At 32.9% G+C, this 26,321-nt stretch overlaps 1 protein-coding gene across 1 annotated transcript in view; it reads right to left on the bottom strand.

Annotated features, from left to right (window-relative positions):
- Positions 1–2,674: 2,674 nt before the first annotated feature.
- The window catches only part of LOC143075918 (uncharacterized), a 40,346-nt gene continuing 16,699 nt past the window's right edge, over positions 2,675–26,321 (bottom strand). Inside the window, exons 4-10 of the mRNA XM_076251502.1 lie at positions 14,867–15,015; positions 14,330–14,466; positions 11,472–11,623; positions 8,079–8,160; positions 4,787–4,952; positions 3,553–3,685; positions 2,675–2,817 (exon numbers count right to left, since the gene is read on the bottom strand). Coding sequence (XP_076107617.1) covers positions 2,756–2,817; positions 3,553–3,685; positions 4,787–4,952; positions 8,079–8,160; positions 11,472–11,623; positions 14,330–14,466; positions 14,867–15,015 — 881 coding nt within the window. The 3' untranslated portion in view covers positions 2,675–2,755. The remainder of the gene's footprint in view (positions 2,818–3,552; positions 3,686–4,786; positions 4,953–8,078; positions 8,161–11,471; positions 11,624–14,329; positions 14,467–14,866; positions 15,016–26,321) is intronic.

The raw sequence follows: 26,321 nt of genomic DNA, 5'->3' as shown, positions 1-26,321 counted from the left end.
AGCTATTTTCGTTATTGATTTTCGTAAAATATATCAAAATCTTGAGGGTAAATTGTAAAAAATAAATCTAATAACACGTGGTCAGTGACCAACCGAGACTGATTATCAAACTTTTCCTCAATAAGAAGATTTTTTCTTTTGTTCCACGAACGGCATTATTCTTACATTTCTACATCCCATTTTCACGTGGGTATGTTAACATTTTTCACCCAAACGGACTTTCTTCATAGTAATAAAAAATAACTATATGTGATTATATTTTAATAGTAATCGTCGTCGTCTGTCTGTTCGTCCACTAGTTAAAAAAAACCCAACACCATAGGACTGACATGATATCGTGTTTACCTCACTCGCAAGATATTGTTCGTTTGGACCCCTACTAGTTTTAAGCAAAGACTATGAATTTGGTATGTGCTACTCCTCTATATTCCCAGCTAAGCACGTGGTTTTGAGAAGTAAGACTGTTTGGCTATGGTCAGAAAAATGTGTCCAAATAGAGTGACATGTCCTCCATTGGACTATTACCTTGTAACTAGTACTTTTAAAAATCCGGTTTTGCGTGTTGGTCTTGTTCATAACAGAGTTTATATTTATGTTGCACTTACGTGTGTTCACACGTAATATGTATTTAGTTTGATATTGAGCGTAAAACAGTTACCTGTTCATCTATTCATTCAAAAACACAACAATACAGGAAACAGTAGGGCATACAGCTTACATATTTGTAGAAATATTTGTCACTTACTGATTATGAACTTAGTATACCGTCAGCTTGATTAAACTATTTTCAAGGAAGGGTTGCTAACAATGGCAAGTTGTAAACTCAACTATTTTGAGGCCGTTTATTGAAAGTTCTCACATTTTGAATGATTGTGTTCCATCGTGTTAAGTTTAGTTGACCATACCGTAATTATCACAAAGTGTATTCCAGTGTATTGGAAGTTATGGGACTATTAATCGTTCATATATCCCACAACAATGTTAAATTGTACCTTGTGAACATAACTTCTTTGTGAAATTGTTTAACTGAAAGCTCTCATAAATTGTAGGATTTCTCCCAATCATGCGTAGTGATCATTATTCTTACCTTTTTGTAATCATCCAACTATTGTACGGGCATTAAAGGACTTTGACATTTCGTTCTTTCCTATCGTACCAAAATGACAGCATGTAAAAACAAGTACTGCTGAGACGGGTTCACAAAAACTAATAAGTTCTCAAACTTGGTCGAATTGTCCCCCCTCATATGTGGACTATATTTTACGGCCATTGCCACTAAAAAATCAGCTACTGTACCACAATGTTAAACAATTGTATTTGTCTTTTAAACAGATGCAGTAGACATAACTGTGAAGCAATATTTTTTGTTGTTTAGACACGTTTTTATCGACTGCCTTCCATTGAAAAATGTATATACTAAACGTTAAATCTTCAAGTCATCTCAAATAAACTTGCACTTTCCTAAACTAAACTAACAGTATGGAGAACGATTGATTATTCTAAATAAAAAAAGAATGATGATTTGAGAAAGTAAACTACAAGATGTAGGTGAAAGATAAAACATATTTGTGAATTATTATCACATTTTTACCGAATTTAATCATAAACATTAAACACATTGTTTAATTTTACTTGTTGAAAATATTAATGTTTTATTTCCAGTATTATTGTGATTGTTGATTGTGAATCTTTTTCTATGTATGAAATCGTTTTAACATATTAACTCAAATCAACCGTATGTTTCTACTGATACGGCATTACATGTATACATTTTATTTTCGAGTTCGTGCATTTAAATTTGTAATAAACACGGCCCACATAGATGTGATAACCTAATTCTTGATCATTTGTAGACAAAGTAGATGTTTACTTTCAGAAAATGAATTTATATTACATTTTCAGAAAATTATGTTCTTTGGAAATGCCGTAAACCACTCTCGTTTGAGGTCAATATCTGCTGTATATCACATGCAATAAATAATACAGTCATTTGAGTATCGCAAGACAAAACAAAAATGAAAAATATATGTTTCTATCAAAAGTCAGGACTCTGTCAATTACTAGTTGTCTATTGTAACAGTTGCTGTCAATCTGATTTTTTTTCGTTGATTGTTTTGTTCTCAATCAAATCGCACCTCCATGTTTAATACGGGATAAGAAATTTCATTCAGCTTGTCAAAGCAGAAATAATTCATTTAAAGTCAGTTAAAGTTGAATTTGAAAAAAGGCTAAAAAATTGTAGAGTGATACTCGCTATAAATTATACAACAACATCTTATTCTTGTTGAATATGCTCAAGCATTTCATGGTATATTAACAGCATTCTAATATTGAATTACGCGTAACACCCTTTTGTCGTATGTAATGCACACATGAACATGTTAAGGGCTAGTATTTCCATTATGTCTCTTACGTCTATGTATATAACGGGATTTTGTAACAGTTACTATTTTCAAATGTTTAATTTATAATGCAAGTGCGGTTGCCTTCACAATTCTGCAAAAGGATATACGATATAAAAAAAATAAAAAATCAGGAAATGAAAATTTTGAATATACGTTCTAACAATTTCAATTGTTTCTATATACATATAAGTGTCAATGGTAATTTTCAGCTTAACCATGTGTAAAATGTCACTTTTTGAGAATAAAAATACTAATAACTAACAATCTGATTGATATAATCATTTCCACGATTTTAATCTTTAAATGTACAGTTAGTTTAATCAATAAGAAATATTGTATTTGTCTTCCATTTAAGTCCATTGAACAGCAGCCAACATCAAACCAATACAAAGTATAAAACTGGGTATCATTCCTACACATATAATAAATATTGAAACGATTAATAAGTAGAATAAACTTATTTTGTCATAAAATATTTCTATTGTTACTCCTTGATTATGCCTTTACGTCTTGAGCGATAATGTATAAAAGTAAAGGTTAACATGATACAAGTCTATCCCACAATAAAATTACCTTCGCAAGGCAAAACATTTATGAAGATTGCATCCTAAATTCTCTTTAACTTTGCATTTGTTTTGGTCTTTTTAACTCTGTTTATTCGAGCGTCATTGATGAGTATTTTGTAGAGGAACGCGCTTCTGGCGTACAACATTTAAATCATAGCAATTGTTTCTACGGAGAGTTTATTTCGATCCTTACTTTCATTTGTGTTGGGTTTAGTTTTCAAGTCTTGTTTGGTTGCTGTTACATTAACGTGTTACATCATGGCATCGTAAGAATTTCATTGATTCCGCTTTAGTTAGTCTGCAGCATTTTGGTGTACTGACCCTTACCTCCATTCATATAGTGTGTATAATCTTATAAATCTGCAACACATGCATATATGTTTGCATTTGAAAACTTGGGTCACAGTATAACATATTTCACCATGGTTATGAGTGACGTTTGAAAGTTATTTTTAAAATATACATGTAATTTTTGACCCAAACTTTCTATGAAAAAGAGTAATATTCAGTGTTCAAACCTGACATGAGACAGCAAGTTTCTCGATATTATACGATTAATTATTTTATAAAACGTATCTTACCCGATGCTTTATTTGACTCCCTTTGTGAAGATACATGAAAGGTGACTGACGCCGATCTCTTTTCCTCATTTTGAGTTATAACTGCATTACGACGTCTTCTACCGGCACTACTACTTTTAGAATTCACACAAAACTAAAATAAAATATGCAGTGTCATTCATAACTTATGCAACAGATAACTCCATGGAGACTTTTTCTCATAATATGTATATATTACTTTATTTCTGATGCAATATTCAAAACCTGTGACAAATCAAATAGCACTCAAAACTAAAAAACGTTAACAATGAGGTCATTTTGAAAAAAAAAGTCCATACTAGTAGTTTGAAAGTTTGGTTCTTGCAATTGATTGAAACAAACATTGCAACCCTTATTACTATGTAAATAAAAATACAAGCTTTTTCTCAGACATTAAGGCCTTGTGGCAAGAAACGCAAAAGTCATGGTGTGTGTTATTATGTCTCCTACATAATATTTTCGAAATTTATATTTCATGGCACATTAAAGAGAAATGTTGTTTTTCAATTTTTCATAAAGTAGCCAATTCTATATTTAACAAAACTGACACTTCATTTTTCAAACATGTTCGATATAAAAATCAATTGTGACGTCAGATTTAATTGATTCTTCTGAATTTCCTATTGTACGTCCAGAAAAAATGCGACCTTGCCTCGACGTGACATTAACAGAACACAACATCCTGCATATATTTGAATAGAGAAAGATACAAATAAAAAGAGAAACAGAACATATTCCTACACTATAACTCGCGATCGTGTTATACGATACTTTCCCACTCTCAACAGTCAAATTTTTATTATTTTTGAAGACAATCAATTATGTGGTCTATCTCAAAATGAATATATAGAAGGTCTGTCTGCAGCTATCAAACTTGATGCAGACTCCTGTCGAATGTCAAAAAGAATAAATTGGAGTGTTGAAGTCTATTCTATATATTCATTTTTTGGTCTGCATTAGAGAAAATTTCGCTATCCAGTCATTAGAAAATGTCAGTGTTAAATTATGCTTTAACCCGAGAAGCAGTAATGATGAATTCTTTTTCTTTACTGTGAATTTTTAATTCATGAATCGTCTTTTCTTTTTTGAAACATGTTTGTTTTGATTCTCAAGTGTTGTATATATAGCATACCAGATGATGCGTATGAATCACTGTTCACTTAAATCTGTACCATGTATCATGTATATGTATCAAGAAGAGTTTTGAAAAACCTACCTTCTGGCAATCGTTTGAGTCCGGACAAACCAAAGCTGAACAACTAATCGTTACAGCTTGTGAATCTACAAAACGGAAACCATAAATCTTGATATGCACGACGGTATGGTTTCCACTCCATTTTCTATCAATTAATGCACTGTCAGAATCATTGCATGTGTCGTTTCTGAAATTGAAACATCCTGTTTAACTAGCTAAGTAATATAAAACTTGAAGAAAAATAGGGCTTTCTTTTTACCTTAAAAATACACATTTACTGAGGTTATCAAACCTTATTAAAGTGCTTTCTGTATGTCATGACTTTAATTTTGACAACAATCATTTAAATTTAATTGAAATGATTTTTTACTGTTACTTTGAAAAACACCAAGGATTGTTATGGAAGTTATGATTAAGTTGCTTTATATACTATTTTATATATATTTTAATAAACTAATGTTCACTGCATTATTAACTAAAATCAACTGACACCATAAATCTAACTAGGATTACGTTAATGGTTTAAATTGTGCAGTAACCCTATTGCCAAATAAAATTTATCGCGAGATGTAACAAAATGAATCTTAATATAGATTTAATACTTAACAGAAAACATTACTTGATGCCCCGATGTTATGCCACAAACATAAGGTGTCAATATTTTTTTATGTGTACACCAGATCTAGATTTTGACATTTTGTAGTGTACAGAATCATATTACATGATCCATCGCCCTGTAAGATTAATCGTTGACTATTTATTCAGTCATTTTATATATATATATATATATATATATATATATATATATATATATATATATATATATATATATATATATATATATATATATCAATATATACAAGTCTAAATTGAAAACAACGTTCAAACCTATGATTGCGTTGGATAAAAACCGCAATGTTAATACGTTTGCATGTAAAAAAAAATTGTAGAAGGGTCTAAATACAGCACAAACAACATTTTCCAAAAGACCAAAAAAGTAAAAAAGTATATTTAAACAGAACAACTGATGTTCATATGCAACTGATCGACCAATTCATGATCTTTACAAGATCTTCATTCGACTAGCTAGACCAAATAAACAATGCTCGTTCTCAGTCCAATCTCGACCAGAACAGATCGATCTGGTCGTAGGAATAGCCGAAAATTGGTCAGCTTTGTACATTTTCATTATAAACACGTCTGATAGTTTTATGATCCGGTTGACCAGGGATGGTATTTAGTGTTATCTTTGTCCATCCATACGTATATCCGTCCCAAAACTTGATTTCCTTTCTCTAACTTTGGTTTGCCTTAACGAATGTTATGATACTCGTACAAACTGCTTATCCTTTTAATGCACAGATCGAATTCGAAATTGTTTGGCGTTTTTACCATTCTTCATTTATGACCCTTAATACAAGGGGGGTATAATCTGTGTGTCTCACACAAAATGATATATAACACCAGTTTAAGGTAAACTGACATGTAAATGCATGACTGACAATTTCATCCAAATGAAACGAGGAAACTTATTTAAATTTCAGACAAGCTTTAGAGTTTGAACTGAAATTGACTGCAACTTTTTGTGTATGACACTTTTTACACAGATCTCGCTCATAAATTTCGTTAATGGTCAACACTACTATCTTGTTCATTCCGAAGATATTGGAATACGTGAAAGGTGATTCTAGCCGTCGGGATATCCTAGTAGTGGCAAGAGCCGATGACTTCCAAACAAAGTGGAACTTTACACATGCATGTGGAGCACTCAATGACAAGCACGTGAGGATAAAGTGCCCAAAATACCTTGGGACACTGACTGCAACTACAACTGTACAAAGTAGTTTTGTCAATCACAGTACTGACCCTTGTCGACGCAGACTACACTTTCATATGGGTTAGATTTGGTGGAAGTTCGTCCGACGCTCAACTCTTCAGCCATTCTAAACTTATCTCATGATTGACTATGATGTATTCCCATGTGTCGACTGATCCCCGCATAGGTAAATATTAAACAGTTCGACGGATGAAACGTGTATTTGATGGGTTTCGTGTTGCAAAGTTTCTAGTTTTCTATGATGTGTTATATGGACTTTTGTTTGTATGTTGTCGTCTTTCGTTTTCCTTAATGGATATGTCGGTCTTTTTCGGCCTTTGGATTTGATTTTTCCTGTAATATCTTATGCATCTCTTAAAAAAAGCTAAGAAATGTACACGGAGGAAATTTTGCGGAGTAAATCTATTGTTCAGTTTATATATATATATGGACAACAATGCCCTCCTTTGTTTGATGATGTAATTGTTGGAGGAAATGGACGGACATACCATGATCTCTAAATGCAGCTTGTACCAAAAAAATGATGAAGTCCGACAACCTGTCATTTTCAACATATTTGAACGAAATAATAATCCTGTGGCCATACAAACCTTCATTATACATGTGTATGAACATCTTTAAAAAAACTGTAGTAGAAAATAGCTGGACAAACAATGTATCCTAGCCTGGTCGGACGATGGACAGACAGACGGACAGACAGACAGAGGTAAATAAATATGCTCCACGACATTTGAGCAGGGGAATAAAAAACAAGGGCAATATATTCTTGCAGAAGCAAGTTATGAGATTTCAGATCTGCAACTTTTTTTATAGAAACTTGTATTAGACATGTATACTCGTGTATACAATTAAGAATGAAATGGGGAATGTGTCAAAGAGACAACAAACCGACCATATGGCACAACAGTCGAAAGCCACAAATATTACTCGACCTAATAGCTGAGTAGAGGTAAAAAAGTGATCGAATTCGGGTATTGGTCGAGTTGTATGATCGGGAAGTGATTGAAAATTGGTCGAGATGATCAAGAATTGATCGGTTATCTATTTGTATTGAGACCAAACTTGATCTCTACTTGATCCTTTCTCGATCAATTCGATCGCTATTCGACGAATTCCCATCTGTTCTCGAGTGACTTGCTTCTGATCCTTTCTCGGATTGTTTTTTACATTCTTGGGTCGAAGGTCAGATCGATAACTAGCAATGTAGACCATCTCGAATGTTCTTTTCGAATGCATCAGACACATCGCTTAATTTGGATTGATCGGGATTGACCGAGTTGGTCTGATCTGCAGTGTGAATCAACTCATCATAGATACCTAGCTTAAGTATGGTCCCTACTAAAGTCGAGTATTATCAAGTAAATTTCAGAGCATTTAAGCTGGTCGAGGAAAAATCAGTTCACTCGAGTACAGATATAGGTAATTTCTCACTTTTAATGGTTTGTAGTGATTATTTAAATCGAAATCGATAGTTACCCTGTTTTCTTCCACATTTTGATAGTTGCTGACTTTGTGTCAGGGTATGCAGTACAAATTTCAGGTTGAACAGAGTGGCCGTCTTAAATAAAAGAAAAAACCCGATTCAAATGTAAATGAATCCTTAAACAAAACAGATGTTCATTAATGGATAAATTACATATTTCTCGAAACACTAACATACATTTGCAGTTAATCATGGAAATCGTTCTATTTGAATTGAATATATGCTTTTATTTTAGAATTGAAAGAAAATAAACTTCACTCATTTTTGTTAGTTGAAACTTATTTAGAAGCTTACAAATATAAGTATCTGTTTAAATGTACATCTTGTACCAACTTTTTAACAGTCGTTTATAGCTGACTATACGGTATGGGTTTTTCTCGTTGTTGAAGACCTCACGATTGCCGTAATTGCTTACATCTTCTTTTTTACTTGGTTCATAGCTGTTTTATTTTATTTTGAAAGTTTCTTAAATGATTTGTATGTCCTTGCTTGTCAACAGGCTATTCATGTCATATACTATATGATTGTTTGTTTTTGTCCAGTTAAACGGGCAGTGCAGACTTATGCACTTAATGTACCTTGATGTTTTCATTACATGTTGCATAGATGGCATTTTGGTTTTTCTGCATCTGGATTAATATTATGTTTTTTTTTTCATTTCCTGTAATCATTCACCGTCAACCTGAACATTTTTTATGTAAATTTTAATTCTGGTTTAAGCTTAATCAGCTTCATATTTGAAGTGTTTAAGTCTGGTACTGCTGACTGAATTATATATTATATATGTAGATATATGCTTGAATAATGTTTCTTATACAACCTTAAATTAGTCGTATCATGCATGTTCTTTCATTTGATTCGGTAGATACTATGAGGATCATAGTGAAATAGTTATTCATTTACCAATGTGTTTACTTTTCGGCAAAAGAACATAAGAAAATATAAATTTGTTTTCATTATAATGGTGTTTACCTTAATATTCTCAACGGGCATACCCATTTGACATGGCAATATCATCAAAAATTTGAAATTAAAACAAAAAACATTCAAGCGAGTAGAATTTCCCAAGTTAAACATCAAATCAGCTCAAGTTTTATCAATTGCAATAACACTGCCACATTTGTTGATATTGGATACAAAAAAATGAACCACTTCCACTTGTATTTTTGTCCATCTGATGAGTTAAGCCTTTTTTAACTGATTTTTATAGTTCGTTCTTGTACTGTTATACCACTGTCCCAGGTAAGGGAGGGTTGGGATCCCGCTAACATGTTTAACCCCGCCAAATTATTTATGAATGTGCCTGTCCCAAGTCAGGAGTCTGTAAATCCAGTGGTTTTCGTTTGTTTATGTGTTACATATTTGTTTTTCGTTGATTTTTTTTACATAAATAGGGCCGTTAGTTTTCTCGTTTGAATTGTTTTACATTGTCTTTTCGGGGCCTGTTAGAGCTGACTATGCGGAATGGGCGTTGCTCATTGTTGAAGGCCGTACGGTGACCTATAGTCGTAAATATCTGTGTCATGTTGGTCTATTGTGGATAGTTGTCTCATTGGCAATCATACCACATCTTCTTTTTTTATAAGAACACATAGTCAAACTGAAAAAAAACAAACACACTGGTGGACTAACCCGTCATCATATATATAGGTACACTAATTATTATAGCCATAATAACAACAGACAAATTGAATAACTATCCACAAGAGAATTTTGAAGTAAACGTGGATCAGTCATGATTCTACTTCGTCAAAATTACCTGGACGTACATCACCTTAATTTGTAAATTAATAATCGTGAAACTGGATGTGAAGAAGGGCTGTCAATTAAGCTCTTTAAACCCGTTAAATTCATCCACATGACATCATTACGACTCGTATATGCAAGTTTTTTTTTATCTATTGAGCATTATTCATTGAACTGTTATACAGTTGGTCAACCTAAAACAAATATGTGTTTGGTTGCCAGGAAACAAATTTCGAAAGTTAAAAAAATGTTTAAAAAAATGTAGTTCAATATTACGACGAAGGGCAGACTGAACATTTTCAGAGATTGAAGTATAATTGCATTAGATAACACACACATACAGTTTTTTTGAAGTTATGCATTTTTAAAAAGTCACCTGAAAAGTCTGCCGTTATGTACTTTTAGTAAAGATTTGTTATTCGAACACACCTACTCTGTTGTTATGACTAATTAGAAAGCTATGTCAATGGCCACATATATAACACATTTTGGTACTTTAAATTGTTAATGTTATTGTACCAACCCATAACATGAATGTATAAATTTCTTATAGAATCTTAAGCGAGATGATATATTAAATATTTTTTTTTAATACGTTTTCTACACGAACTAATCATCTCAAACAAGCATGAACATTAAAAAGGTGTACTCGACTTCCTCTTTTCGATGAAATTTATGCCTTCTTTGGGGAATTTTATCCAAAAGAAACTTTACATCGGGGGCTGAGATACAAATTGATTTTTTAAACATATCCAAAACATATATTAAACATATTTGCAAAATGTATTTATCAAAGACTGACAGGGGTTCACTGGCCTTCTAGCGCAATGATATATTTGTGAATGTGAAAATAGTTGGCCACGTATTGAGGCAACATAATATTCTGTTTTATTATACTGCATTGAATCTTAATATATATTTCTTCTGTTCATTATACATGTTATAAGATGTAAATTAAAAATCAAACTTAAACTGAATTCCCTTCGATAAATCTCGAGTCTATTGTCATTCCTTTATTCTATTCATTGCAATAAGATTTTATAGTTCTAAATGAAAACACAAATATTTTCGGTAAATTTCATCATTTTAATGTATGCTTTGCAGACCTGCAAAAGCCGGAAGAAAAGGTACATAAAAAATAAAACAAAATATTTACAGAATAGTCCTTTACAAGTAAAAAAAAACTCATCATAGAAACCAGGCGTAAATTTTGTATTTACGCCAGACGCCCGTTTCTTCTACAAAATACTCATCAGTAACGCTCGAATAAAAAAAAGTAAAAAGGCCAAATAAAATACGAAGTTGTAGAGGATTGAGGACCAAAATTCCTTAAACAAGTTTAACTGCATGTCTAAAGATAACAATACAATGGCATGTACCTCTTTCGAAGTTTGTCAGTATTAACAAAACACAATGCTTGTTTCGTTGAACACGAGCAATAGTATGCATAACCTTGAACACTCCATTGACAATTGTAACAAGTACAACAGTTTTCTTTACCTCAAATGAGTATTTAAACAATCTTACAGCATTGAAAAAAAATATACAAATACAAAAATGGTCGCTATTTGTTCCCCGAGTTATATTTTTGAATACTTAACAATACAAAGCATGAAGGATAAAATAATTAGTACTTATACCTGGAACGATCATAAAAAGGAAGAGCTCATCACCAACCCCTATTTGATTGTCCTTTAGGTCTACCAATTCATTCTCAGACGATGACATCTTCAGTTGTAAAACATCCTTTAAATCAGTATTTTCAGTCCTTGGAATAATAGTGTCAGTTTTGCTGCAATATGTAAATGATCATTATATGAACATGTATTGATATGTCATGTATGTTTGATAATCTGAAATCGTTTTTAATTTTTATTATTATGCAGAATATGATGCCTTCAGACTACCCTGATATTTCATCAAGCAACTGCAAACATTGTTTTGTGTACTATTTAAGTTTCAGTTTTACATTTTTTTCCTGTTAATATACCAATAAAATAGTTTGATACCTTTTCGTAACTGAAAAAAAAAGTATTATTCTACGTTCGTATGCTTGTAGCAGAGATTCTTTCCTGCTGTTATCTACAGTCATATATTAATGTCGTGTTGGAAAATACGTGCGGAATAGCTAAATATTAACAATTTTCAGACCCTTATGTAATTGTTGTCTTGTGTTTAAAAATAAGTTTGTAACATAATACTGCATTTTTCCTTTGAAGATTTTACGTGATAATCTGCTTAATAGTTTGGTTTTTGACAAACCATGGTTTAATGAAAAGATTGATATGTTATTCCATTAAAAAGAATCATGACGTATTTTGTCCTTGCAAATTTATGTAGATAGGCGGAGCTTGGACTGTGGTTTTATATGATATTTCTGATGTTAAACCATGATTGAAACTCCGCCACTTTGTTACGTCTCCATGTAATTGACAGTTTAGTAAATGCACGTTTGTTTTTAATTACAAATGAGATTTCTACTTTCCGTCACTGACATAATAATTTCAACGAAAGTTTTAGACAAACATCTATCGACTCGGTGGGGTTTGTTTTTTTTTGGGGGGGGGGGGCTGTTTATGCCTGACAAATCAGAATCGGAATAATTTGTTCTAAAAATTCACAAACCCCAACAAAAATCAAATTGTCTGTGCTTTAGAGGAACCCGAGTCGCTCAAATCAGAAAAATAACTTTATGTCATATCTGATGTGCCGTATTCCCAACTGGGACGGTTTTCTCGTGCTCGCGCTAATTATAAGCAGCAGGTTAGGACGAGACTCTCACTGGCTTTTTATTGGATAAAAAATCACCAGGCCACTTTATGATGACGCGCGTATGGCGTATTAAATTATAATCCTGGTACCTTTGATAACTATTTACACCACTGGGTCGATGCCACTGCTGGTGGACGTTTTGTCCCCGAGGGTATCACCAGCCCAGTAGTCAGCACTTCGGTGTTGACATGAATATCAATTATATGGTCATTTTTATAAATTTTTTGTTTACCAAACTTTGAATTTTTCGAAAAACTAAGGATTCTCTTATCCCAGGAGTAGATTACCTCAGCCGTATTTGGCACAACTTTTTTGAATTTTGGGTCCTCAATTCTCTTCAACTTTGTATTTGTTTGGCTTTTTAACTGTTTTGATATGAGCGTCACTGATGAGTCTGATGTAGACGAAACGCACGTATGGCGTATGAAATTATAATCCTGGTACCTTTGATAATTATTTCAAAACATATAAAACACGCCTTACTCATTAACATATTTAAACGACCTCATCTTGCGAATTCGTCGTTTAAATATGTAAACTCGTAAATAGCGTGGTACACATAAAACATGTTTCGTTTTTTTAATTATGCTGGCATTTCAAAATTTATCACATTTACTTTTAACAGCAGTACCGAGTTTTAAATTTTTTGAAACATAGTAACAAGACTGTCATCAACATAAACAGAAATTGACAATACTATTTTGTACATAATAGTTCAGTAACAATGTTATTGAAGGGTCAACAAAGACTAAACAAACACAAACATCGTTGTGAGAGCAAAACACAGACGGGGAAGATGCTTGGGTATCAATAAAACAAAATAGTGATATATTAGGTCAGACAAGTCAACTCCGAAGCTAAAGGAAAAAATAATATAAAGACAGGAAACAGTTAACATTTCTAAATAAAACATTGGACCTAAACAATATCAGGCCTGATGAGGTGGTCCGGAAATGTCACGTATGTTTTGATATTTTACCATAACAACCATAACTGTTAACAACTCCTAACTTTTTACGAACACTACCACAATGTCCTATGTCAACTATTTCTGGATGAAATTTTCGAACCACTACTCACTTCATCATACCAGTTTGCATATTAGAATGTACAAACAAAAATCACATTTGCCTCATGTTACGCAATGGAAAGAAATTGATAACATTTTTAAAAGCATAGATCCATCTACAAAATTTAAGTTTTCCCACTGAAAGAAGCACACATGCTACAATTCAATGCCAATGAACACCAAAACCTTTTGTGGGGTTTGTATGCGAATTCCGAAATAATATTTCAAGATTAATGGATTTTAACCGACAATATTCTCTTCTTTCGACCAATACATAATTTTCACTGAAACTTTAGTTTACTGTTATATTGTGCAATGTTTTGTGGACATTTCAGTCATCTGCCAAACAAATGTACATCCGCTTGCAGCGTGTTAACGACTGTGTGATAGTAATCACATCAAAACAGGCGATACACATGCACAATGTAACTCTCTTAGAAATTCAAAGGGGAGCTCCTTTCTAAATGATACTCTCACATGAAATACATAGCTGATTAAAATCGTAACAACTTATATTTTTACACTTGAATATTATGGAATAGTCTATGTTATGTAACAGTCAGAATAATAGAAATCACTGTATTGTCTGGACGTAACACGGATGGCAGTTTCTGTCACTCAATTCATTTCATATCTTTATATGTTTTAAGAACTTACTTTGTCCGGAATGTTGCCTCTGCTGTTAAAGTCTGAGGTCCATCTTCACATTTCAATTCATAAAAAAAGACCTTCTGACCCCCAATTATTTTCAAGTCTTTTTCGTCTTCGTACAATACAGTTAATGGATTTGGTAGCTACAAAGAGAACATACAACTCGGTTTTTTTTTTAGTAAATACATAAAATCGAAAGTAAGCCTAAACAAGTCTGGATCATTTATTAAATGTATATCTGATCTTATTCCTTCTGAATATCAAAAGTGATATCTAAATATTGACATAACGGATAGTTTTCACAGAAATACAGTAATGTGTATCTAAGAAATCATTTTTGGTATGGTAAACATTGATTGAAGTAAAAATGAATAGACACCGATGCCTTTCTATTTATTAGCATCTAAACTAATTTATCAAACTGACCATTTTTTTTTATTAGCGTTAAGTTTGATTGATTAAATTTGAAAAAAAACTTCCAATTTTTATTTAAATACATTGTATGTAGTATTGTTGTTTAAATTCTGTTGTTTGATAAGTTACCGTAGTGACTTTTGGATTTCCAACATTATAGCAGTTTGTCAGGTTAGCATCGTTAGGTTTGCAGTATAAATTATTCAATGGTTTGACAAGTATTCGAATCTTTTCCAAGTGTTTCGTTATAATTGATTTCACACCTTTAGCATTACAGGCTAAAAAAGAAATAACGTTTGCATAAACATGTAATATCGTATGAAACTACATACATTTGGTATGATTTGTAAGGATACAGTTGGTTTCTCGGGAATCTAGTAGAAGTGTGGGCTGTTCTATGATATTTTTTAACACAATAACGGGACGTTAATTTGGATTTGCTTCAAATTTATAGCGGAAATTCATTCCTTCTTTACTGAAGTGGAGTGGTCATTGTACGTATAAGGATTTGTGTGACCTCTTCATTTGATATCAAATTTTGCCCCTCCAAAATTGAATGTGTACATCAAGTGAGGAAAATATCAGTTGAGAAACATAAATACTGATTGGTCCTTAAACCTGATACAGCTGGACGTTCCTGTTATAATGTTACCTCCGCAAATATCCCAATTCAAACAATACAAAACGAAATAACCGCTATTGGCTTTAAGCAAAATTTGTAATTGAGTAATCACTTTATATCTAAATTCTAAAAATAAGATTAAAATTGAACTTACTTTAAATATTAATTTGATTGGATTTTGAATACTTACAAAAACGATAAAAATGACAAACGAAACTTAATAAAGAACAAAATTCTACATTTGTAGAAGCAAATTTTCAATGGTAAAAACCAAAATGATAGCAACTTATAATTATTCAAAAGAAAACTTTTAAACAGAAAAAAATATATTTTATGCAAATAGAATACTCAGTAGGGCAGATTACTGATGGAACCCCTGATCGCCTTTATTGCATAAACAAAACAGCATACACCACAGATATTGAATATATATTTTACATCCAAACAGCCTTTTTCTTTTAATCATATTCTGCAAAGTACCAAACTATTACAGCTGTGTTTATTAATTAGATATAGGAAGATGTGGTGTGAGTGCCAATGAGACAACTATCCATCCAAATAACAATTTAAAATAAGTTAACCATTACAGGTCAATGTACGGCCTTCTACACGAAGCCTTGGCTCACACCGAACAACAAGCTATTAAGGGCCCCAAAATTACTAGACTAAGTGTAAAACCATTCAAACGGGAAAACAAACGACAACTACTGTACATCAGAGTCCTGACTTAGGACAGATGCAAACATTTGCAGCGGGATTAAACGTTTTAATGGGTCCAAATCTTCTCCCTTTTTCTGAAACAATACCATAACATCACAACATAGAAAAACACACGATAAAAAGTCAATTGGCAGACTTGACTCAATCCAAAAACGTAAATTAATACACAGTGAACAAATAAATTTGATCATTATGTTTATTATATATCTCCCGTTTATTTTCTACAACTATTGTACATAAAAATGTATATAACTTATAAGTATGTTCATGTGTAAATAAAAAGTAATTCATTTTATAAAACCAATATTAAAATAGAAACAACAAGATTGTGTCCCCAGTACACGGATGCCCCACTCCCACAAACATTTTCTATGTTCAGTGGACTGTGAAATTGGGATCGGAAATCTTATTTCGCAGTAAAATTAGAAAGATCGTATCATAAGGAACATATATACTAAGTTTCAGGTTGATTGTATTTCAACTTCATCAAAATCTACCCGACCAAAAACTTTAACCTGAAGCGGGACAGACAAACGAACGGACGGACGAACGGACGAACAGACGCACAGAGCCGAGAACAGAATGCCCCTCTACTATTGTGGGGCATAAAAACAGTTGTCTCACAGGCGAACAATTATCAAGATATCATATTGGCCGAGATAAAGTACTAGGCATTTTATACCATAATAAATAGCCCATTTACTACATGTACTACTAGTAATTATGTTAACAATAAGCCTATCGATAACTTAATAATCTCATATTGCAAATGACTACAAAGACAAAGCAGATCAATCAACAGTGTTTCGTTATCGTAAAGAACGCACATTAAATGACTAACAACGGGTGATGAATAAAACATACTTTTTCCGAGAGTGTCACCAAACGAACAACACGGGTCTGATAATTTAAAGACATTTAGTAATATTAATTTGTTTAGGGCAAAGTCGTTATTTAATTTTGTTACATAACTCTTAATATTGCAGTCGAAAATATTTGCTCTGACGATGCAGTACAAGCAGAATGTCTTAGACACGATTAGAAAAAAAAGAGCATTTCTGTTCTATCTTGTGTATAACCCAGCTAATTTTACATTTTGAATCTGAACTTATCAAACATTTATTTTAAATGTGAAAATTTTCAAAGAGGCGCTCTATCTTAAGATATACTTGTTTTAAAGAAGGCAACAACATTCGATGAGGAAACCTATTATTCCAGTTTTGTTTTGACATGTTGATACATAAATATTCGTTGACATCAATAAATAATTCATACAAATTCATAAACAAAAAAAAAGTGAACGTTGAAAGGTTGGTTAAAGCTTAAAACAATCGTGATAGTTTCAAATGACGTTGAAGATCTCTTGTGGAAATAATATTGACTTTTTTGTGCGAAATTGCTCTTGTAGAAATAAAAAAAAAAAACTGTCGAAAAAAATCTTAGTTTAAACATATCGTATTGTTCACAATGACAAAAGGATCAGAAAAAAATATTTATAATAATTTAGGCGCGAAAACCTTTCACCCGCTATTATAATATGCACACACCTATAAATTCCATGCACTGTCCAAGGTGACATTTAAGAGGGAGTCGTCCATACAAACTAACACGATCAAACACTATCAATTAAAGGAACCAGTGAAATACAACCGTCATATTCCGGACCTTGTGTACATATTTTTTTGAAGAACACAGTGTTTATGTGTATATCTGGTGATATAGAATAGCTAGTCAAACTTCATATTCGAATGACATGTGTTTATATTTGCGTTATATACACAAAATTGGGCAACCCAATAGGCATAAGAGGATGTATGTGATAAAAGTCTGCGTCCAGTAGAAAAAACTGTGTAAACATAACGACTTCAAACAGCTTATTCAGCCCTTGGGTCTAAATGACAGTATACTTGGACAAGTATTCATATCTATATGTACTACTTTTTCTAATGAAATCATGAATATTATCGATACAAGACAACGAAAAATAGGTCTCATGGCAAACACATCAATCGAAATCAACGAGTAAAACATCGTATAAATTATACACTTGGTAATCTCCTATATATATTTAAAAACAATGGTACGCATCAATTATTATGTAAACTGGGTCAAATACCCATTAGTAAATTACATGATATTTTCAAGGATTGTGACACCATCTCTTTCTCCGGAACACTGAATAATTATACGCTACTGTTCCCGCTTATCGACAAACATCATAAACGTAATTTTCAGAAATTTAAATATATTAGCTGAGGTATTGATTTGATCAACTTTATCTAGTTTATTTAATGCCTCTACAGTTCAATACTGTATACATCCATATTTTGAAAACATACACATACCAAAAACTCTACAGCAGTTTAATTTTTAATTATACGTCGGTAATATCAGACGTGAATGTAGATAATAATACTCCCTTAACTTGAAACTGTGAATCTGCGAAGTTAAGATGTTTTATATCGTCTCCCATCTAAAATAGATTAGAAAGAGTGTCGTCAAGTCACCAAAGATGCTCTTTCCTCGTTTTGTGAAAATATGGTGTAAACGGGAAAAATCTGATAAAAAATCTCTTGATTCTTATTCAAATAAATGTATGAATATGGTAGATAATAGAATATCACATTTTGAAAAAAATTTAGAAGTAAAAAAATAGAGTGCATAATATACCTATTTCCAGAATAAGAAATAAACTTCAAATACTTTCAAAGTGGTTTGTGTTTGTACTGGCCGACAAAGCAGCCAACAATGTGGTGGTAGTATGCCGTAAATACTATCCGGACGTTCTTACGAATGAAATTTTAAATTCATCTACATTGAAGTCCATCCGCTCCACATAAAGTCATATAGTAAACAAGCATATCACAACCACATCAAAGCATAAGGCTTCGTCTGAACATTTGAAGGTCCCTACTATGTATTGGCTACATAAACTTCACAAAAAAACATTTACACATCGTTTCATCTCGGCCTCTAGTAAGACTTAGTGTTCTACAACTAATCTTTCAGTGCCCTGAACTAGTTCATTAACTACTATTAAAGAGCTTATCATAAACTATTGTAATAAAATATATGAACATTGTGGTATAAACCATTTTTGGAGTGTAAAAAATCTTTGGATGTTTTAGATAAATTACGTGCTTTTGATGGTCCTTTTGATTCTGTTAATTGTTTTGATTTTCTACTCTTAACACTACACTTCCACACTATTTTATTAAACAAAAGTTTTCCTATTTGATTAAATGGTCGTTTGGTAAAGCTGAATGTAGATATAGTTGCTGCAACTCATTTAAAGCCTTCCTCTCTAATGAGAAAGGTAAATATGCTAGATATACTTGGTGGAGGTGTGGTGAGATGATTGAAGCTGTTAATTTTCTCCTTGATTATATTTATGTACGTTTCGGCAACAAAGTTTATCGACAGGTTGTAGGTATCCCAATGGGCACTAATTGTGCCCCTTTAATAGCAGACTTGTTTTTGTACTGTTACGAATCACAGTTTATGACTAAACTCAGAAAAGACCCGTCGAAATTGCATTTAATTGATTAATTCAACAACATTTACCGTTATCTTAATGATATTTTTTCGTTAAATAATCAAGAATTTTCTCAATATACTGCTGAAATTTACACCAATGGACTTAATTTAAATAAATCTTATTTATTCGGTAATAACAATCCTTTCCTGGATTTAGATATTTCGGTTGTAAACGGGAAACTCCAAACTATAATTTACAACAAAAGAGACGATTTTTCGTTCCCTATTGTTAATTTTCCATTTTTAGATGGTGATGTTCCTTTGGCACCATCTTACGATGTTTATATTTCAAAACTTGTTATCTATGCCCGTGTCTGTTGTGAAGTTTTTGATTTTAACGAACGCCACCTATGTATTACTGGTAAATTAGTAAACCGGGGATATCAACCATAAACTACTTAAAACCTTTACTAAATTTTTTCATAGATATAAAGATTTGGCTTTGAAGTTTGGTTGTACCTGTACAAAACTTATTTCAAACATGTCAAACGGGATAGCACATCTTCATTTTTACGGAAATATTGCCCGGATATTTAGAAATGATCCATGTAAACTTGTCGCTCCTTTAAATAAACGTATTCTAAAAGGTAACCTACTCAACACTGTTATAAGATCACTGAATATTGTTTTTATTGGTATAAATATTGATTTTGTTATCAGTAAATTAAAAGCAAACTAAATATTACTAGTATATTATATGCATATACATATTCATGTATCTACACTCTGTTGATACCTGTAACTTGGCATTGTACAAGGTCATGATTTTCTCTGGCTGTTTATGACGTCTTCACACTAACTCCATTTGACGTTGGATGTGTACGGATTGATAGTTTAGTCTTAGATGCATGATTTTTTTATTAGTTGTTAGTGGCTTTGAACTAGATGTCAGATAACTTCGAGTACTCGTAGATCTGTTCATTGTGTCTTTTTGTGTCGGGATGTATAAGTACCCATCCACGTCTACTTGTATGTTTGTCCATCTGATGAGTTTAGCCTTTTTCAACAGATTTTTATAGTTCGTTCTTATGTTGTACTGTTATACCATTGTTCCAGGTTAGGGGAGGGTTGGGATCCCGCTAACATGTTTAACCCCGCCACATTATTTATGTATGTGCCTGTTCCAAGTCAGGAGCCTGTAATTCAGTGGTTGTCGTTTGTTTATGTGTTACATATTTGTTTTTCGTTCATTTTTTACATAAATAAGGCCGTTAGTTTTCTCCTTTGAACTGTTTTATATTGTCTTATTGGGGCCTTTTATAGTTGACTATGCGGTATGGGCTTTGCTCATTGTTGAACGACGTACGGTGACCTATAATTGTTTATGTCTGTGTCATTTTGGTCTTTTGTCGATAGTTGTCTTATTGGCAATCATACCACATCTTCTTTTTTATATATTAATATATAAATTATAGAATCTATCATTTGGTTGAATTTAATGGACATTGAAAGACAAAGGGGGTCTCAACCTCATTTAAGCGGTCTTATGTAGGTTTTCGCTATATATTTTGAATATCCAACTGGCACTTTGGGCGCTCCGTAAACATGGAAGACAAGAAGTGTACTTAAATTTCTTAAAATCCATTTGTATCTACCTATTGACTAAATGTCTGCATAATATTAGAAAGATTGAGAGGTCAGGGGGCTCTCGTTATTGCTTTGTACCTTTTGTCCTAAAATTTTGACCTTTTTTGGCTAAACAGTGACAATCGAAGATATCGAAGATATCGAAGATGACATTATTCTAAAAAATCCGTCTAAAATAATCTTGATATATATAGAATCTATGATTTGATTGAATTTCATGGACATTGAAAAACCTCATTTAAGCGGTTTCGGGTAGGTTTTCGCTTTATATTTTGAATATCCAACTGGCACTTTGGGCGCTCCGAAACATGGAAGGCAGGAAGTGTACCTAAATTTCTTTAAATCACGTTTGTATCTACTAATTGACTAAATGTCAGCATAATATTAGAAAGAATGAGAGAACAGGGGGATCTCACCCTTGCCCTGTGCCCTTTGTCCTAAAATTTTGACCTTTTTTTGGCTAAAAAGTGACATTCTAAGCGCTCCGTAGATATCGAGGATGACATTATTCTAAAAAATCCGTTTGAAATGATCTTACTATATATAAAATCTATGATTTGGTTAAATTTGATAGACATTGAAAGACCAGGGGGTCTCAACCTCATTTAAGCGGCCTCGGGTAGCTTTTCGCTATATATTTTGAATATCCAACTAACACTTTAGACGATCGGTAAATATGGAAGACAGGAAGAGTACCTAAATTTCTTTAAGGCACGTTTGTATCTACCTATTGACTAAATGTCTGCATAATATTCGAAAGAATGAGAGATCAGGGGGCTTTCACTATTGCCCTGTGCCCTTTGTCCTAAAATTTTGACCTTTTTTTGGCTAAAAAGTGACAATCTAAGCGCTCCGTAGATATCGAAGATGACGTTATTCAATGGACATTGAAAGACCAGGAGGGTCTCAACCTCATTTAAGCAGCCTCGGATAGGTTTTCGCTATATATTTTGAATATCCAACTAACACTTTAGGCGCTCCGTAAACATGGCAGACAGGAAGTGTACCCAAATTTCTTTCGGTGACGTTAGTATCTACCTATTGACTAAATGTCTGCATAATATTAGAAAGATTGAGACATCAGGGGCCTCTCACCATTGATCTATGACCTTTGTCCTGAAATTTTGACCTTTTTTGGCTAAAAAGTGACAATCTAAGCGCTCCGTAGATATCAAAGATGATATTATTCTAGAAAATCCTTCTCAAACAATCTTAATATATATAGAATCTATGATTTGGTTGAATTTCATGGACAATGAAAGACCAGGGGTGTCTCAACTTCATTTAAGCGGTCTCGGGTAGGTTTTCGCTATATATTTTAAATATCCAACTGGCATTTTGGTCGCTCCGTAAACATGGAAGACAGGAAGTGTACCCAAATTTCTTTAAGTCACGTTTGTATCTACTAATTGACTAAATTGCAGCATAATATTAGAAAGAATGAGAGAACAGGGGGATCTCACCCTTGCCCTGTGCCCTTTGTCCTAAAATTTTGACCTTTTTTTGGCTAAAAAGTGACATTCTAAGCGCTCCGTAGATATCGAGGATGACATTATTCTAAAAAATCCGTTTGAAATGATCTTACTATATATAAAATCTATGATTTGGTTAAATTTGATAGACATTGAAAGACCAGGGGGTCTCAACCTCATTTAAGCGGCCTCGGGTAGCTTTTCGCTATATATTTTGAATATCCAACTAACACTTTAGACGATCGGTAAATATGGAAGACAGGAAGAGTACCTAAATTTCTTTAAGGCACGTTTGTATCTACCTATTGACTAAATGTCTGCATAATATTCGAAAGAATGAGAGATCAGGGGGCTTTCACTATTGCCCTGTGCCCTTTGTCCTAAAATTTTGACCTTTTTTTGGCTAAAAAGTGACAATCTAAGCGCTCCGTAGATATCGAAGATGACGTTATTCAATGGACATTGAAAGACCAGGAGGGTCTCAACCTCATTTAAGCAGCCTCGGATAGGTTTTCGCTATATATTTTGAATATCCAACTAACACTTTAGGCGCTCCGTAAACATGGCAGACAGGAAGTGTACCCAAATTTCTTTCGGTGACGTTAGTATCTACCTATTGACTAAATGTCTGCATAATATTAGAAAGATTGAGACATCAGGGGCCTCTCACCATTGATCTATGACCTTTGTCCTGAAATTTTGACCTTTTTTGGCTAAAAAGTGACAATCTAAGCGCTCCGTAGATATCGAAGATGATATTATTCTAGAAAATCCTTCTCAAACAATCTTAATATATATAGAATCTATGATTTGGTTGAATTTCATGGACAATGAAAGACCAGGGGTGTCTCAACTTCATTTAAGCGGTCTCGGGTAGGTTTTCGCTATATATTTTAAATATCCAACTGGCATTTTGGTCGCTCCGTAAACATGGAAGACAGGAAGTGTACCCAAATTTCTTTAAGTCACGTTTGTATCTACTAATTGACTAAATTGCTGCATAATATTAGAAAGATTGAGAGATCAGGGGGCTCTAATTATTGCCCTGTGCCCTTTGTCCTAAAATTTTGAACTTTTTTTGGCTAAAAAGTGACAATCTTAGCGCTGTGTAGATATCGAAGATGACGTTATTCTACAAAATCCGTCTGAAACAATCTTGAAATATATAGAATCTATGATTTGGTTGAATTTCATGGACAATGAAAGACCAGGGGGTCTCAACCTCATTTAAGCGGTCTCGGGTAGGTTTTTGCTATATATTTTGAATATCCAACTGGCACTTTGGGCGCTCCGTAAACATGGATGACAGGAAGTGTACCCAAATCTCTTTAAGTCACGTTTGTATCTACATATTGACTAAATGTCTGCATAATATTAGAAAGATTGAGAGATCAGGGGGCTCTCACCATTGCCCTGTGACCTTTGTCCTAAGATTTTGACCTTTTTTTTGGCTAAACAGTGACAATCGAAGCGCTCCGTAGATATCGAAGATTACATTATTCTAGAAAGTCCTTCTAAAATAATCTTGATATATATAGAAGCTATGATTTAGTTGAATTTGATGGACATCGAAAGGCAAGGGGGGTCTCAACCTCATTTAAGCGGTCTCGGGTAGGTTTTCGCTATATATTTTGAATATCCAACTGGCACTTTGGTCGCTCCGTAAACATGGAAGACAGAAAGTGTACCCAAATTTCTCTAAGTCTTCGCTATATATCTTGAATATTCAACTGGCACTTTGGGCGCTCCGTAAACATAGAAGACAGGAAGTGTACCCTAATTTCTTCAAGTCACGTTTGTATCTACCTATTGACTAAATTGCTGCATAATATTAGAAAGATTGAGAGATCAGGGGGCTCTCACCATTGCCTTATGCCCTTTGTCCTAAAATTTTGACATTTTTTGGCTGAAAATTTGTTTTTTTTTGGTTTCCATAAATATTTCAATTTATAGAATTTTTCAAGAGTTATCAGTTTTTCTTTTTGTTTTAAGAAATATTATGAACAAAATTTCATCTTTGAAGTCGTTATTAAAAACATTGACAAAATTTATACTACATAAGGACAAATATACAGCTTAGAAAAGGGTTTACATTCGAGGACGAGAATTTACAACAGCTAAAAGAGGTCATTTTACGATTTCCTACAATTCTTAGCAGTCCTCTTAACTATGAAAATCATGGTTTAAATGTTATCAAGTATTTCTTTTTTTATGATTTTCAACAAAAATTTGAATATTCAACCGACTGCTAGCAGCCGGATGGATATTGAACATCGAATAACGAATAACGAACCGGCTGCTAACTTCACATACATCTAGACAAATCTCCGGTTAATGATAAGCAAAAAATGTTTTTTTCGGTCGTCTGTAACCGGACCGATATTTTGTGCCACGTTTTCACATATTCTGAGTATTTTTTTTTACTTGAAACGAAAATTTATTTAATCAATCAAACTCTTTTACGCTTTAATTTATATTATGACTCAACCGGAGGTACAATTGAAAATGGCTGTTTATCGTGTGTGCCAAATGCATAGTACGTTTTCACTATTTGTTTGTTGATCTAAATTGATTAAACAAAATCTAGATAGATAAAAAAACAATTTGAAGAATGATTGCCAATTCTCAAAACTAAAAACTTCACCTTTGGAAATATTCCTAATGTAGTTGATGGTGTTTGGTAATCACAGCCGAATGCGGAGTTTTTCAGCCCTTTCTCCGATTTCGCTCCGATTTTACTATTACGGCGATGTTGCTTTTTTAGGAGATAGTTTTATTCACACTTGAAGGCCTCCGCCAATGTGAGCTAATAGGGTCTTTTCATTATAACTAAATTACATTTGAATGCTATCCTTATCACCATTCTGTGGCTCACATTGGCGGAGGGCTTTAAAAACGAAGCATTTCAGTCCAAAAATCATCATTTTGCTAACTTTTGGCGTCATAAGAGAACTGTAAACAACCCAAAATCAGGTTTCTGCTTAATTTACCAAAAATTAAAATCCGCATGAGCTACTAAAGAACAGATATGTATTATTATTAAAATTTCGTTCATTTCATGAAAAAAAAAATGACAAAAAGGGGGCCAAATACGGCCCTTAGTGTACCTTTTCCTTTTGAAATTGATAGAAACTTGGATTTCAACTACCTCATGCAAAATTCACTTTACATGGATTGAATATGATAAGCCACCTAAACAATAACGTATAAGTTTTTCGCAAGTTCCTTCATATTTACGAGATTTATGATATCCTCGTACCGATAAAAATGTAATAATAGACTGAATATATTTAGCCCAATTGACTCGTGCGTATTTTGGGAACAAGTTTTGGTTTGGTGCTAAACGTATGCTACTCTGTACAATTGTAGATCTATATATAGTTGACGATTTATTCTATGGACACATTCAGAAAATAAAAAAAAAAGTTCTTTTTTCACCACCTTGTATAAATGAAGGAAACAATATTCAAATGAAATCTTTTATAATACAACGTTTCTACTAAGTCATGGCGGAATATTAGACTTAAAAACGTTTTTTGTTATGGCAGAAAAAAATCAAAATTGACGTCATTAAAGAAAAATGAAAATAAGACAAGGCTCCGCTGACATTCATTTCTTTTATCGAATTGTATCTTGCAGTTCATAC

This window comes from Mytilus galloprovincialis, chromosome 5, assembly GCF_965363235.1.
Source record: "Mytilus galloprovincialis chromosome 5, xbMytGall1.hap1.1, whole genome shotgun sequence".
Classification (NCBI taxonomy): domain Eukaryota; kingdom Metazoa; phylum Mollusca; class Bivalvia; order Mytilida; family Mytilidae; genus Mytilus; species Mytilus galloprovincialis.
Note: the sequence above shows the minus strand (reverse complement) of the source record. Positions and strands in the feature narration are given on the sequence as shown.